The sequence below is a fragment of the Argiope bruennichi genome, chromosome 7 (genome assembly GCF_947563725.1).
Source record: "Argiope bruennichi chromosome 7, qqArgBrue1.1, whole genome shotgun sequence".
Classification (NCBI taxonomy): Eukaryota; Metazoa; Arthropoda; class Arachnida; order Araneae; family Araneidae; genus Argiope; species Argiope bruennichi.
This window is the reverse complement of record NC_079157.1, coordinates 63,276,353-63,293,534: the sequence shown is the minus strand read 5'-3', so window position 1 is coordinate 63,293,534 and position 17,182 is coordinate 63,276,353. Positions and strand designations below refer to the sequence as shown.

The window sequence follows — 17,182 nt, the reverse complement described above, 5'->3', positions numbered from 1 at the left end:
TTTGGGAAAAATAATCAAAAGTAATGTTATTATTGTAGATAATGGATTAAATTGAAATCTCAATTCAACGATTTTAAATTGCATATATTTATGTTTCTTACCCTTTTCATTGCATTTTATTTTATGCGAAGATAGTTAAAAGTTTCTAGACGTAATTTCCTTGTTTTCAAAGAGATAATTGTTTACCTGATTTACTTTAATCGTCTTTGTTAGAATTTTCATTCTTAATAAAATAGTTTATAAAAATATTTCTGCCCGATTCGTTTTCAAAAATTAAAGCAAGTTATTATCAAATAGTTATTTGTAAAATGTATTGTATTTGAAATAGATGCTAAATGAGTTTATAGTTTTATTAATAAGGAATAACTTTATTTCGAAACATTATTATAAAGATTCGTAATTTTCTAAGTTTTAATTTTATTGATGGAACTACTATTGATTTTTTTCAAACTTATGATTATATTAGTAAATGAACTCTTCTTATTAGATTTGTATTTGAGTTGGAAACACATTAAAAGGTTTGCAAGAATTTTTGAAGCAAGTAATTTTATGCAACGTCCCTTTCTGATCCAAACCTGATTTTTGTTATATATATATAATTTTTTTCTTGCATTCTATTTAGAGAGCGCTAATGCTGCTACCACTAAAACAGATGAATTTAACCAAATAAGAAATAAATATTAAGTTTAAAGCAAAAAGAATTAAAACAAAACCATATACATTTTGTTGAATTTCTTTAAGTTTAAAGCATTAAAATTTCAGTATTACTTAGTAGTGAAATACAACCTTCGATAAAAATGCGGACCGCTCATTGTAGATTTTTAAATTCTATCGAAATAGAAAATAATTTAAAGACATTAATAGTCATTTTTAATAATGTCATGACATGCTTTAAATATATATATATATATATATATATATATATATATATATATATATATATATATATATATATATATATATATATATATATAAAGATTTAGAAAATAACTATAGAATAAGCTAGAATGGATAGATATGGTGACATTTAAGCCATTTCTGTATACTGACGAAACATCAGAGCTGAAACTATTGCTATTGTTTTGTTCTATTTTGCGAACAGTCCCACTTTGGAATGTGTGTGTCCATTGCCGAAGAAAGATTTAATGAGTACCATGCACAAAGTAACAAGAAGATTTCTTTCAGTTAAATCCAGTCTGTGAACTCCGATTCTCTGACTTCAAAGTCGAGATATTACAACCAAGCCACCACCGAGCTCTTCCCAACGCTTATTTTTTTTCTCTTTCAAAACATACTCAACATAATTGCTAATAACAGAGAGGCTAACAAAATATTGAGTAAACAGTTTCAGAAACAAATGTCAAGATTAAATTAACTTCAATTATAAGAAAACACGGAAATAAGATTAATTAACAAGCAGAAACCGAAACCTCTCTTGGCCCTAAAAGATCTGTGGAAGCCGTATGACATTTCTAGAAAAAAAATATCCAAGCCGGATAAGATGGCAAACCGGATATTAGATAATAAATGCATTGTTACTCAAGCATCTGGCTTCTCTACAAAAGTTAATGTCAAAGCACCTCACCGCTACGTAGAGGCTCATTCAATTAATACTAACAACCCGCTTCCTACATCGAGAACAAGAGGACTCGGTGAAATATTAGGGATAAAAACACGCACACGACAGCCGCTGTTGACAGTTTATTACGCGAAAATTTTCACTATCAATCTATTTAGGATGAATGGAGTCGAGGAAAGAAAGAGAGTGTGTCTCCTTCTTAATTGAAACAGCTGTTGTCTCTGCCGGTTCCTGCGCGCACCAAAAGTTTAATCTTCAATGAGTTTATACAGAGTTTTTATTATTTTCTGATTAGATTTTTTGGTCGATAATCTTTCTTTATATTTTGAGTTTTTTTTGTAATTTCTTTATTTAACACGAGGCGTGGTTGTAACCTCTCTCAATAAATTCAGCATAGTCATTTTACTTTAGATAGACGTTTCATCTATGGTTATACGAGAGGCTGTATTGAATTTAAAAGGCTTAAAAAGACTCTATCAATCACCCTTTATATATACATATACAAATAGATGTTTGTTTATATGTTCATTTATAAAAATATACAATTTTTATCTGATCTTGTTTAAATTTGGCACATGTGTATTTGGGACTAAATGTTCCACATGGGCACTAAATTTGGTACATGTCAGGTAGGCGGAATGCCATATCAGCATTCCAATTCCACAAAATGATTCAAAACATGATTTAATTAAAAAGTTATCAAACTTTTAACGTTTTTCCAGTTATATTTTTCAAAAATACTATATCACAAATATGACAATTAAAATATCTTCAAACTCAAGAAACCGTCTATTAAAAAGAGGATTAAAAATATCATTTTCATTTGCCTAAAATGTCTTTAATGATATGATGAAATTCAAACCAAATACATTTTACAGTACACATATTACATACATTTTACAAATACAAAATACATCAAAACTTTAAATCGTGTGCTGAAAATTTAACAGTGAAACATTTTTATGTTTTGATATTGTTTCCGAAGCAAGATTTTTGATTCTACTTTTATTTCCTAGTATATATTTTTTTTATTGCCACGTGTAGTCATTTGTAGAACACTGATTCCTTAAATTCATATTTTTCAGTTTTATGAATTAACGAAATTAAATTCTAAATAAATCTTTTCCATAATAATAGCTTGCCAGCTAAGGAAGCTAATAGTTTGGGCTAACAAGCAGGTAGCTATTTATATTATTCAAAAATTTTCTTACAATAATAATTAAGTAATATTTCGTATAATATTGATATTTTGTATAATACTTAAATATATTGTCATATTTCGTATATTTTTGATTTTTTATATATTTCACAATTCATTAAAATAATCGTTATGGAATTTTGTAATAATTTTTCCCAATATTATTACCAGATGGCGTCACTCAAAATCAAAGGGAAATTAATTGAATAGTTGAGATAATTTTATGTTAAATATTTAAATTTATTCATCACATAACACACTGAACATAACTGTACAGAATTTCCAAACTCTAACACATCAAGAAGTGATTGAGGAAAACAGAAACAAAAAACCAATTGCCAAGTCCCGTAATAAAAAAAGAATGCAATTCAAGTTAAATAAAAGAAAGTAAACAAGATTAAAAAATAATAAAAAACATTTCTACACGAAATATTTATGTTGCATTCTTAAACTCTGAAATTGCCACGACCATGACACCGAAACGAACGATCAAAGGCAACAACCATTGCTCAAAGTGGAACTAAAGTATACTTAAGCTTGTCTACCTGCTCCTGTAAGCAAGCAAATTTTATCACGTTATTAAAATTACACAGATTTGGTTACATCACCTGATTTCGTTACACCACCTAATTTCAGACACACTCAAGCAAATCTAAATAACCACCCCCTCTCTCCTACCCCTCGTATATCGCAATTTCGACGGCCTGCAAGCTAATGAAGCTCTCTCCGATATAGTTAACAAACCTTGAAAGAACGCGCTGGCTGCCTTGATAAGTTTGGATAGTTTCAATTTGCATAATTCCGCCACAAAACGCAGCGATAATATTCACGGCAGTCCTGGAATTTAATGTAACGAGGCGAGTTGAACACGACGACCCTCTTTTCAGAGTTTTGTCATTAATCTCATGAAATATGCATGGGACAGACGAGAGGGGTGTGTGGGAGGGGCAGACGGATTTAATATTTTCTCTAATTTATGGAGGTGAACTTTGATTGCTCTTCAAAAGGGGGAACACTATTGTTGTTTGGTGCGGCGATGATGATCTTTAATAAGTTGTGTTGCATGACTTCGGAGGATGGCTGTGATTAAAATGTTGCCCAAAGACTGTCTTCTTGGAGGAGGAGAAGTTTTGCTTATCAAAATGGGATAAATATTCATTGATGCGAAACCATGGAGTTTTGGTGCATTGAGAATTGCTTAACAAATGATGATGTTGTGCATGCTCTGCATCTACGAAAATAATCATTTTTGGGAAAAAGCTACAATAAATTAGGAGCAGTGACTATATTTCAGTCCTTCCTATAAATAACCAAAAATGACTTCAATTTCCTATAAACAACAAAAAATGGAAATCACTAGTTGGACCTTTTCCAAATTCAACACTCATCATTAATAAGGAATTTTTAAAAAAATGTTTTGAAATTTATACAGTACAAAACATTCTAAATCGTCTAATAAATAGTATAATATCTTTGTCTCAATAGGAATACAATGCGGACATAAACTTGACACAACATGTTCCAAACAAGGCAAATTTCTTCTTCTGTTTGATTTATTTAAAAACTAACCTACTTGATTTTTCTGGCAGAAAAGACGAAAGATTCCGATGGTATAATCATATAACGTTAAGCGAGCAATTTAATTTATTTATTTCCTGTACCTCGGAAACGATTTTAACGATTTGGATGAAATTTTATATTTAGATAAGATTTTTCTTTGTAAGTTTATCTATATAGGTGTCTTTCCTAAAAACACGAGATTTTAACCACTCTCCCTTTTTTTTTATAACCGTGTTATAAAATTAGAAGTGTTGGCAGTGCAGTTTAGTGGTTAGAACAACATAAATAACACGTGTGTTGTGTTCGAGTCTCGCTGTTTCCTTCATTTTATTACTTATTTATTTATATTTAATATTTTTGCCTTTTAAATTTATCTATATAGGAGTCTTTAGGGTATTACTGCTTTCTCATATGCGAAGATATAATGAGAAATTAATTGTAATCGGCAAAAAAATTCGAATTCGGGATTTTGATGAATTTCTGCATGTCAGATCTCCCTGCGTCCGAAAAACAAATTTTTGGAATTATGTCTATGTCTATGAACACGTTAATCCAAAAATGCTTTGAGCAAAACGGACGAAATTTGGTAAATGGTACAGACATCCTTTGATATACAACTCTAATTAACAGATCAAAAGAAGTCTGTGTGTTCTGTGGCTTTCCTAATACAAGGTAACACGAGAACTACCAAACAAAAAGGATGTATCAAAATTGCTTATAGATTTTACATCTTGATTATAGATATGTATCAGATTTTGAATCATATTTGTCAAATAATTGACCGTCTGTCTGCCGGTACTTTCACATACATGCAAATGCGATAGCTCAAAAACACAATGACTTAAATAAATGAAATGTGATGTGTGATCTCTTGATTACAATATTAATTCCTTGTCAAATTTTACTTTCCATTTGTTGTAAAAGAAGTTTACTAGACACATTCAGTTTATTGGAACGCGCATTAATCATATCACAGACATTAATTGCCAAATATAGCACGCTAATAGACTCTTACGTAATCATTATTCACTACTGGCATAGGTTCCCTAATACATACATATACTTATGAAAGGGCATACGGAAATTTTTTTAAGGGAGCACTCCCGTTGGTTATAGTTAGTTCCTCTCCCACATAGGGGCACTGCTGGTAGCTTTCTTTGGCTTCGTTTGGCATGTACTGGTCCTAAAAAGTTCAGCGCTTTTCAAGCACATGTGTCATTGCTTCAAAGGTGATTATAATGAAGAAATTGCTGGCATTTATAATTTTGCCCTAAACAATCCTTGTGCCTAAAAAGCCTTAATTTCAACCAAAATACAATCAACAGTCTGAAAATAGTGAGCTTTGTCAATGCATTAATCTTGGGATAACTACCAACGGTATGTGATTGTCCACCAAAGAAAGTGCTTCTTCAGTTTTTCAGGTGTTGATTAAATGCGGTGTTAGAAATTCCTTTCACCTAGAAACTAACACCGTATTTGTCAACACCTGAAGAACTGAAGAAGCACTTTCTTTGGTGGACAATCACATACCGTTCGCAGTTGACAAATGCGGTGTTAGTTTCTAGGTGAAAGGATATCTATTGCAAATTTTGAATTTGCTTTTGTTTGTGCATGAGTATGAGATCGCTCAGATCTACTGTTTTTGCGATATTTGGTTGTGACACCTATCTGTTCGGTGACCTAGAGAGAATATCTATCACGAATTTAAATATGAGTCAATAAATTTACAATCCACTTAACTGAAGATTTTTCTGAGTGTTAAAGATAGTGAGTCAAGTGATATAGGCTCAAAGAGCTATCGACGCAGTTTTTTGGTGCAGCAAAAGGCGGAATTGAATTAATTTTTTTTCTGGTGGATGATCAACGAAATTAAACGAAACTGCTTCGGAATATACAAATAATGAGTAAAAGGCTTCCAATTCTTTGAAGCGATTTTTTATTAAGTTGCAAAGATATTTTTTTTTACTAAGATAAAGAAAACTATAAAGTCCTATTCCGACTCAATGGACAAGATTTTGTGTCGATATACCTTTTAAAATTTTTTTACTCGAATAATTTATTATTGAGACTGAAAAAATACTTTCTGAAGTGGAATGTAAATTAATTTAATTTAATTTTATTTAATACCCATATTTAAATACTCTTGTTATGTATTTTTACCAGCTCACACAAACATAGAAGACCAGCTCTCTAAAAAAGAGAACAGCTAACCCATAGAGTTACACAAACAAAAACCAGCTACAAAATTTGCAATAAATACTGCTTTAGTCAATCACAGGAGTCCAAAACCCGCATTGATTGTTACTAAGAGGAACTGAAGAAACTAGACTTTCTGTGGCGATGAATTAAATACCATTGGTCTTCACTTAAAAATTGACTTACCAAGAAGACTAGCAAAAATGAGGGCAGTTTTGAGTTCCTATTCACATGCTTTACTGGATCAATGTGTGGAGATTCGGAATCCCAGGGACTTTAATTCTGACTTGATAATTCATGTTTGAAGGGTCTGAGATGAGACACAAATGACTTGACTTTAATTTGTTTCTCATGTAGCATTTATAATGTGTATGCCTTAAGAATCTTGTATTCCATGTAAGATGAGATTGTTTTCAATGAGTTTTCATAATTGCTGGGGAATATTTTAAATTTGATTTATAGCCATCTTCCAATGATATATTCGTCAATTAATTGATTTGTCCAAGCAATATTTTCATCAAATTCTCTGAGGCTTCGCCACTATGAATAATATTTAAATTTTGATTCTGCTATTGTCATGATATGCTTTATAGATTATAAGCGTAAAATAAAATATTATTTTAAATAATGTAGAAAAAAGAATGAATGCATAATTCTAAATAAAAAAAAACTGCAATTCAGTGAATAAAGACTATCATCGTGATCTCTTTTAAGAATACGATGAAGAATATAATTAAGAATATGACGTCACAGATTATAACACAAACACACAATAAACACTATATAGTATTCGAACTTCAAGTATGAAAAATCATAAAATAGTAACGCTTTATACTTGAAACGAGAACGCTTATTTTATTTTTAAAATTTTGCTCTTAATTATACAGCAGCAATATTTTCCGCGAAAAAAATATTTTTAATACATCCCAACGCGCTTAAATATAAATCAAATTTAAAGCATTGTCAAAATTCAATATTTTAAGTATTGAATGCTATTTAATTATAGAAAAATTGCATGGAAATAAATCTGATATCAATCAAAAGCTTAATTTTTGAATTTAAAGGTAGTGAAAATTAATATTTTTATCAAAAATTTTGCTCTGAAGTTCATGAAGAAAAACGTGACGTTCATGAAAAAAAAAATCGATTAACTTTTGTTAAAAAACCTAATGAAAGTTTTAAAAACTTGTGTTTGTAAACACCTACTATCCAAGAAGCAACTATTAAATTTGATAATTTTAGTCCCAGCGATTTGCCTTGTTGAGCGATCTGCACGATTTTTAACGAATCATGTCGTAATTAACTGTGGCATACCAGTCATAAATATGATCTTCTTAAAAATGTCTTTAATTACTAGAAAGAAATTAAAGATAGAAAAGATTTGCACGTTTAGCCACTCTGATATGACTTATTCGATTTGTAATCATTTCTTTATTCGGTTTGAATCAGAACAAGGGGAGGAAAATTCATGCATCGACAAAATCCGTTTATTTCTCGATCAAAGAACACACTTTAATACAATATGTTCTGCAGCGGAATAGGGAAGGAAAGCCAGTGATTACCATGCCTAATTCTCTCTTCGAAATCACTGGAGTGGAGGTCCTGTTTTGTTTCACCAACACCAAACTCCAGTGGGAAGATTAGAAAAATTTCTCCCTAGTTCCAATGTGTAGCTGTCACATTTAGTAATCGCTGCTCGAATTTAATAATACGATTCCGGAGGTATTATTAATTTCAGGGGAATCGGTTTCGTTTCACGTTCAATTAAATCCTCAGATAGTAATTCCAGAAAGAGTTAATAACTCTGGATTCGACGAGTCCAGAGTTCCCACTTCTCCCCCCCCCTCTCTTTTGCAGAAGCCCTTCTCCTCCGAACCGGGTTTAACAGATTAAAACTGTCCAGGGACGAGATTTAAACCGGTATTAATGTCGTTACCCGCCCTTGTCGCATTACTTATGCAATTAATTGGTTTCGGAGCTGGAAATCCAGCCGTTTGTTGGAAACTCCGCGTTAATTTGGGAGAGGATGTGTGGTGGGTCGGTAAGTATATGGTTGGAAGAAGTAAAGTTGTTAGAATGTCTCTCAAGTATTTGTAGGTGGTGCAGTTTGTTTCAGTGTGTTCTCTAAAACATAAAGTATTTACTAATTAAAGTATGTAGTTGAAATTGTGACCAGAATTTTTCACGGAACTTTCAAAATAGATGCATGATATAAGAAGGAATTTGTAGAGTATAAGATATAAATATAATTTAAGAAGGAAAAGGTAGAGTATAAGATATAAAACAAAGTTAACGAAATTCAATAGAATGTTTCTCAAGTACTTATAGATAATATAGTTTTCTTCACTGTCTTCTCTAAAGTACAAATTATTTGCTAATTAAAGTTTGTAGTTGTGTACAGAACTTTTCATGGAATCTCAACGTTAGAAGCATAATATAAGAAGAAATAAGTAGTGTATAGGATATAAAAACAAAGTTAACGAAATTCAGTAGAATGTTTCTCAAGTATTTGTAGATGGTGCAGTTTGTTTCGGTGTGTTCTCTAAAACATAAAGTATTTATTGATTAAAGTTTGTACTTGAAATTGTGTACAGAACTTTACAAGGTATCTCAAAGATATATGCATAATTTGAGAAGGAATATGTGGAGTATATGGAATAAATGCTATATTTGTGTATTAAATTTTACCTATCTAGATCTTTACGTTTTATAGTTATCGTTTTAATTTACGTTAGTTGGAAATATAGATAGATAGAATTTCCCTGAATGAATCTTCTTTAAAAATTTAAAAATATCTACAAATTTTGTCTAAAGAATATATGCCAAATTTCAACTATGTCTCAAAGCGTTTTTGATTTATTGCGTTCACTGACATACAGACATAATTCAAAATCTCGAGATCGAATTTCTTGACGCTTACAATACTTTCTCCTTATACAGTCGATGTGCTAGAAAGTAAGAATTAGCTAAAGTTAGTAAATAATTTACCGTGAAAGATAAAAATCTCTCAAATGCCAACATTCTTCGGTGAATGTCAGCATTCACATAATCGTTATTTGACATTCACCAGGGCATTCTTTAATATCAATCTTTCACTGTAACAAATGAAATTAAAAATTTCTGTACTTACTTTCCAAGGGCCTTCTTTAACTTGCAGATAGAGCGGAGGCGATCCGGCTAAGGATGTTGGAGACTTGAATGGGAAAGAAGCTTTCTCAGCCACTTGATTAACTGGGAAAAAATTTAGAAGAAACAATATTAACAAGTATTATCTAGATAACGATACGATACATATAAAATGAAAAATACAATTTGGCGGATTCGTATCTTAAAATAACGAAGCTGATCGAAATTAAACCTAAACTATCGGAAAACTCTGATGGACCACAGTGGTCTGGAGGCGAAGTCTCAGCTTCAAAGTCCCGATTGAGTCCCGATTTTGCCAAAGACCTGACATGGACGTTCTGCGAGCTGGATCCCAAATATCTGGATTGCAGATGAAATATCTTACCGCTGATATTAAGCGCCGGTTTGAAGAGATAAATGTCGGTTCAAATGTTGCATGACTGCCGTTAAAAATTCCAAGCCTGTATCCGAATATCCTTTTAGTTAGTCATCTAAATTAAATTTCTGTCAATCACATGATTTGAAGAACTGGAAAAATAGATAAATTATTTTACCAAATTAAAATAGAAATAAATATTAAGTTTAAAGCCAAAGAACCAAAAAGAAAGATATAATGAATCCGGCCTGAAGACTCTCTCAAGGGTCACCCTCAGGCAGGGATTCAAACCAAGGATTTTTTCTTTAAGGAATCTGACTTTCGTCCAACAAATTGAATCCGTCCGACGAATTTCATATTGATTGTTTTTGGATAGATAGTTTCTAAATTATTTTACTGTGTTATCTCTATTTTGTTTTTAAAAGTACTGAACATACTCATCTTCTTAGTATTTCAATTGCCATTTGCATTAAAAAAAATCGTTTCTTTTTTTAGAGAGAACGTACTTCCCTTTGCAACTCATGGGGGTGTTGAATACATCCTTGATGATCGCTCAGAACTTGAATTAAGACATTCCAAATCATCTTCATTGAACTATTACAGAAGGATTTCATATCCCCGTTTGTAGATTTTTTTAATTTTTTCCGTACGTAAAAGCTGTACATTCCCTTGCCTTATACTTGTCAAAAATCTATTTATGTCAGCTGATAACAGTTAGTTTGACACATTATGTTTCAGTGCATATAAACTAGAGCCACTGCTAATAAATGCAATCAAAAGCAAACAGAAAAATCGATTTTATAGGTTTCTATAATCATACAAATCCTCTGAGTTAGTAAAAGAGCACATAATTTGACTTTTCGTTTCATTAAATACATTATTAAATAAAATTGTAGATAAAAGTTTTGTATGAAACGATTTATTCATTGTAAAAGCCTAAATACAATTGCTTAGAATAAAAACAGATGGTATCAATTTTACTTTTAAATAAATGATTGATTGCATAATATTCTCTGTTAATACTTCTTCAATTAAATATTTTTAAAGGCTAAAATTATATTTTTGGATTTAATCCCTATCTCTTTTCAGTTATATTAAAATTAAGTTATACCCTCCTCACTCTTGAAGTTGTTTTAGAGAGAAATTAAACAATACGTTTAAAAATTTCCCCAATTTATTTATATTTTGTAATATTATCAAATAAGTTTAAATTTGTAATTTATTATAATGTGCATCCAAATGCTTTTTTATAGAATACAGTAATTTTTTTAAAAAATTAAAAATTTTATTCAGCATTAACGTAAAGTGGAATATTTTTTACAAAACATTCAGGACAAGTTTTTTTTTCAGGATTTTCTTACTCATATATTTAGTACCAATTAGAAAAATTGGTCTCTGTATTGTAGAGAAAATATAGCAGTTGATTTTATAAATCGTTTATTATTGCACAAAACCTCACAGATGAATAAAAATTAAACTTATAAAAAAATCTTGATACTTATTTAAAAAATTTACTTGATTAATAAATTAATATTCTTTTTCATTTTTATGGAGCTGCAATAAAAAAGTTAAAATTTCTAGCTAAACAAAAAAAAAAAAAAAAAAAAAGAATTATTTTCCCAGAAAAATAATAATCGATAATGCAGACTAAACGCGTTTTAAGCTTTAAATCACTTGGCAAATTATGTTTAATAATCGATGCAATAATATTGGCTTCCAAAGTGAACGATAGTGCTTCTGAAGAGCCAGCTAGAGTTCTCGTGAATAAACAGCCATGCACTCAATTGGTATGGCATGGAGTGCTCGTGAATGACTGGTCAAAAGGAATAATAACACTAAAAAGTCCCATGGAATGGAATACAGTGTTACTACTCCATTGTCTGGTTGTAGTCATTGCCTTAAATGACTGGTCTAAATGGATAAACGAGAAGACGAACTTCTCAAATGGTTGAATATAGAGTACTTTTAAATAAGCGGTCTAAAGGATAAACGATAAAACAGAATCGCATGTAATGCTAACCACTCCATCGGCTGAATGTGGAGTGTTCGTGAATGACAGATATAAATGAATAATTGAGAAAACAGAAGGGCGTGTAGTGCTACCACTCCATCGGCTGGATGTGAAGTTCTCATGAATGGCTGATTTAAATGGATAAAAAAAAAAAATGGAATTGCGTATAGTGGCACTAACCACTGTATTGGCTGGATGTTTAGTGTTCGTGAATGACTGATCTAAATGAATAAATGAGAAAACCGAAGGGCGTGTGGTGCTACAACTTCATTGGCTGGATGTGAAGTTCTCATGAATGGCTGATTTAAATGGATAAAAGAAAAAAAAAATGAAATTGCGTATTGTAGTACTAACTACTCCATTGGCTGGATGTTTAGTGTTCGTGAATGACTGATCTAAATGAATAAATGAGAAAACAGAAGGGCGTGTAGTGCTACCACTCCATTGGCTGGATGTGAAGTTCTCATGAATGGCTGATTTAAATGGATGAAAAAAAAATGGAATTGCGTATAGTGGTACAAACTACTCCATTTGCTGGATGTTTAGTGTTCGTGAATGATCTAAATGAATAAATGAGAAAACCGAAGGGCGTGTGGTGCTACAACTTCATTGGTTGGATGTGAAGTTCTCATGAATGGCTGATTTAAATGGATAAAAGATGAAAAAAAAAATGGAATTGCGTATAGTAGTACTAACTACTCCATTGGCTGGATGTTTAGTGTTTGTGAATGACTGATCTAAATGAATAAATGAGAAAACAGAAGGGAGTGTAGTGCTACCACTCCATTGGCTGGATGTGAAGTTCTCATGTATGGCTGATTTAAATGGATGGAAAAAAAATGGAATTGCGTATAGTGGTACTAACTACTCCATTGGCTGGATGTTTAATGTTCGTGAATGACTCATCTAAATGAATAAATAAGAAAACAGAAGGGCGTGTAGTGTTACCACCTCATTGGCTGGATGTGAAGTTCTCATGAATGGCTGATTTAAATGGATAAAAGAAAAAAATGGAATTGCATATAGTGGTACTACTCCATTGGCTGGATGTGTAGTGTCCGTGAATGACTGATCTAAATGAATAAATGAGAAAACCGAAGGGCGTGTAGTGCTACCACTTCATTGGCTGGATGTGAAGTTCTCATGAATGGCTGATTTAAATGGATAAAAGATGAAAAAAAAAATGGAATTGCGTATAGTGGTACTACTCCATTGGCTGGATGTTTAGTGTTCGTGAATGACTGATCTAAATGAATAAATGAGAAAACAGAAGGGCGTGTAGCGTGTAGTGCTACCACTCCATTGGCTGGATGTGTGTGGCTGATTTAAATGGATGAAAAAAAAATGGAATTGCGTATAGTGGTACTAACTACTCCATTGGCTGGATGTTTAATGTTCGTGAATGACTGATCTAAATTAATAAATGAGAAAACAGAAGGGCGTGTAGTGTTACCACTTCATTGGCTGGATGTGAAGTTCTCCTGAATGGCTGATTTAGATGGAAAAAAAAATGGAATGGCATATAGTGGTACTACTCCATTGGCTGGATGTTTAGTGTTCGTGAATGACTGATCTAAATGAATAAATGAGAAAACAGAAGGGCGTGTAGCGTGTAGTGCTACCACTCCATTGGCTGGATGTGTATGGCTGATTTAAATGGATGAAAAAAAAATGGAATTGCGTATAGTGGTACTAACTACTCCATTGGCTGGATGTTTAATGTTCGTGAATGACTGATCTAAATGAATAAATGAGAAAACAGAAGGGCGTGTAGTGTTACCACTTCATTGGCTGGATGTGAAGTTCTCCTGAATGGCTGATTTAGATGGATAAAAAAATGGAATGGCATATAGTGGTACTATTCCATTGGCTGGATGTGTAGTGCTCGTGAATGACTGATCTAAATTAATAAACGAGAAAACAGAAGGGCGTGTAGTGCTACCACTCCATTGGCTGGATGTGAAGTTCTCATGAATGGCTGATTTAAATGGATAAAAGAAAAAAAAAAAAATGGAATTGCATATAGTGGTACTACTCCATTGGCTGGATGTTTAGTGTTCGTGAATGACTGATCTAAATGAATAAATGAGAAAACAGAAGGGCGTGTAGCGTGTAGTGCTACCACTCCATTGGCTGGATGTGTATGGCTGATTTAAATGGATGAAAAAAAATGGAATTGCGTATAGTGGTACTAACTACTCCATTGGCTGGATGTTTAATGTTCGTGAATGACTGATCTAAATGAATAAGTGAGAAAACCGAAGGGCATGTAGTGCTACCACTTCATTGGCTGGATATGAAGTTCTAATGAATGGCTGATTTAAATGGATAAAAGGATGGAATGGCATATGGTACTATTCCATTGGCTGGATGTGAAGCATTCATAAATGACTGGTCTACATGGATAAAAGAAAAAAAAAATGGAATGGCATATAATGTGAGTTATCGTGAATGATCATCTTTAAATTAGGGTTGCCACGTTTTTCTGGAAGGAATTAAAAAATCCTTTTTAAAAATCTTTAATATGTTTTCAGTATACAATCCTTAAAACAATTATTATTATCTGTTTTTTGTAATTAGCAATATATCGTGTTTCTTTTTTCAGAATTTTTTAAAAATGAAATTAATACAACTTTGGTAGAGTTGAATTATGACTGTTCAAACAATAGTTATCTTCTTACTTAATTACCTAGTAACATACATGAATTAAATTATTTTAAATCATATTTCTGACGATTTACGGATTGTTTCTATGCTTCTATTTATTAAGTTATCTTCTTCATGCTGTCAATACAAGGACATACAAGGAAATAAATACCAGTTAATCAACCACGTCCAATCCAACTGGACGTCGTAAATAAAGCAATTTCCTCTTCGGGTTGCAAAGATGGCCATTAGCTATAACCGTAACCAGGATGAAGCAAATGAAAAGAAAGGGGCTAGACTTACGCACGTGATAGGAGACCACTTTGTTCTCTCTGCCCACAATCCATTCATTGCTTTTCTCGACGGCGTCGTTGGTGGGGGCGAACACGGTGACGGGCCAGTACTGGAGGAGCTTTCGCAGCACTTCGTCACGATTCACCATTTCGAAGAACTGAAATGAAATGAAAACGAGATTAACCAAATTGAAAAGAATCGGAAGAAATAAAAAGAGAACGTGAAGACATCGGATGGCCTAAAGGAAATGGAGGGAGGGTCGGAGAGGAATGCGGTGAAGACAGCCTTTTGATGGCCGGAAATGTGGTTTATGTTGCAAGTTTTTGTCATTAGTTGCAGAGTGATAGAGAAAACCACTTGTTTGCAGTAAAAGTAAAAGATGTGCACTAAAGGTTGTATCTCATAATATAGCTTATTCGTACTAGTACGGTTGAATCCCTGTAATCTTGCATATATCAGATATATGCCTTTTACACATTTCTAATAAACATCCACGATCCAAAGGTTAGTGGATATTTATTAAAAATGTTTTAATAGTAAAATCTATGTTTATTGCAGAAGCTATACAATATAGTATAAATATTATTAAGTATAATTGAAAATCTAAGCAATGGTCTATTGCTTATGAGTGCAAAGATCATTGATAAGGTGATTTCCTTATAATATTCTATGGATGCGCTGGTGGAAACGCTGCTATTAAAGAGGTGCCAAATTGAATGAATACGATTACCGGATTACTAATAGTACTTAGAATGTATTTATTTCAAATGGTAATTTTTGTCATTTGAAAAAAAATGTTTATTAAATTAATCGTATACTAATGTAGCTCTTTATTTACCAATAAATGGTAACAAAAAATATTTTAATCAATCAACCCATTAACAAGATTTTCCATTTTTTTTTCGCTATACATGTTAGATAGAAATTAGTAAGACTATTCTATAATTAAATAAATGCCGAAATCATAGTTGCAAAATAGCAATTCAATTGCAAAACATGGACTTAAAATAGTGCGGCGAAATGCAATTGAAGTATTGCATTATAATTTTATAGGAAGATTGTCCTAGACGTTTTAAATTCACACCTGAGTGAGATGAAGTTCGAGATTATTCACAATTTTTTTGTGGGCTATCTTAACGACGGGAACATATAGCAGAACTCAAAATGCAGAATGTTTCCTGTGATAAAATGAACTCACTGCGCAACGAAGTTTCTTTTGAGAGTAAGAGAAAGTCCAGGGAAAGTGTCGCTATTTGCAACATGTTAGTACAAAATAGTTAAAATGTTAATACAAGACAGTTCTTGTATATTTTTATTTTAATTTTCATAAAAACAATCCCTGGAAGCATTATCAAAAGAAAAGAAGCCAAGATTAAAAATTTAGTTTCCACTAACCAAATTTGTGATTATTTGAAAATATTACGGTTCCAGTCAGCTTGATTAATCAAAATTCTTATCTGACATTTTTGCAGAAATATGGAGAACCACCGCATAGAAGTTTTGCGAAGAAATTAAAATTTGAAGTTTAGGTACAATGAAATTTAATTTTTAAACGATATCTTAGGAAATTAGCCTATATTTTTATGAAATTTAAATGTATTTTTTGAGAAATAGGCTTACATTTGGTTTAATTAGTTAGTGTTAGCTCCTTTATCATGCATGTTTAATCTACTTAAATATAGCGATACAGATTTCTGAATACAATTTTGTCTCTCTATTTTAGAGTATCTGTATTCTGTTTTAGAGTACAGATGACTGAATACTTATTTTGCAAGATGAGTAATTTTTGGAAGCGTATATAAACTTACATCTTCTTTATTCGGCTTGTATTAGCTAGGCTCGTATACTTGCCACATCCGCGCCATCTCACATTTCTTACTATATTTTTGTTAATTTTTAATACCTTTTATGACCCACCCTTTTCAAGATACGACTACACTTCACTTTTTCGTTTCTTCCTTGATTTAGGAAATATTAGAATTTTGCAATTAGTCTTAATAATAATAATGAATTCCTAAATAATACTACATTAATTAACTATATTGATGAAATTGATATTGAAATTAACATACAACAAATTAATTGTATCATTCTAGAAAATGAATCCCAAAATGCTCATATTTTCTAAAATATTTGGTGATTTTCGGAATTTTTAATCTACCACAGAAAGGCTGTTCTTGCTTTTGTTTATTTGTG

The 17,182-nt window shown here is 31.8% G+C and overlaps 1 protein-coding gene across 2 annotated transcripts in view; it reads right to left on the bottom strand.

Moving 5' to 3' along the window:
• Nucleotides 1-17,182, bottom strand: part of LOC129975926 (fasciclin-1-like) — a 601,968-nt gene that overhangs the window by 64,183 nt on the left and 520,603 nt on the right. For both annotated transcript variants that reach the window (XM_056089216.1, XM_056089217.1), the window contains exons 2-3: nucleotides 14,996-15,143; nucleotides 9,664-9,764 (exon numbers count right to left, since the gene is read on the bottom strand). In XM_056089216.1, coding sequence (XP_055945191.1) covers nucleotides 9,664-9,764; nucleotides 14,996-15,143 — 249 coding nt within the window. The remainder of the gene's footprint in view (nucleotides 1-9,663; nucleotides 9,765-14,995; nucleotides 15,144-17,182) is intronic.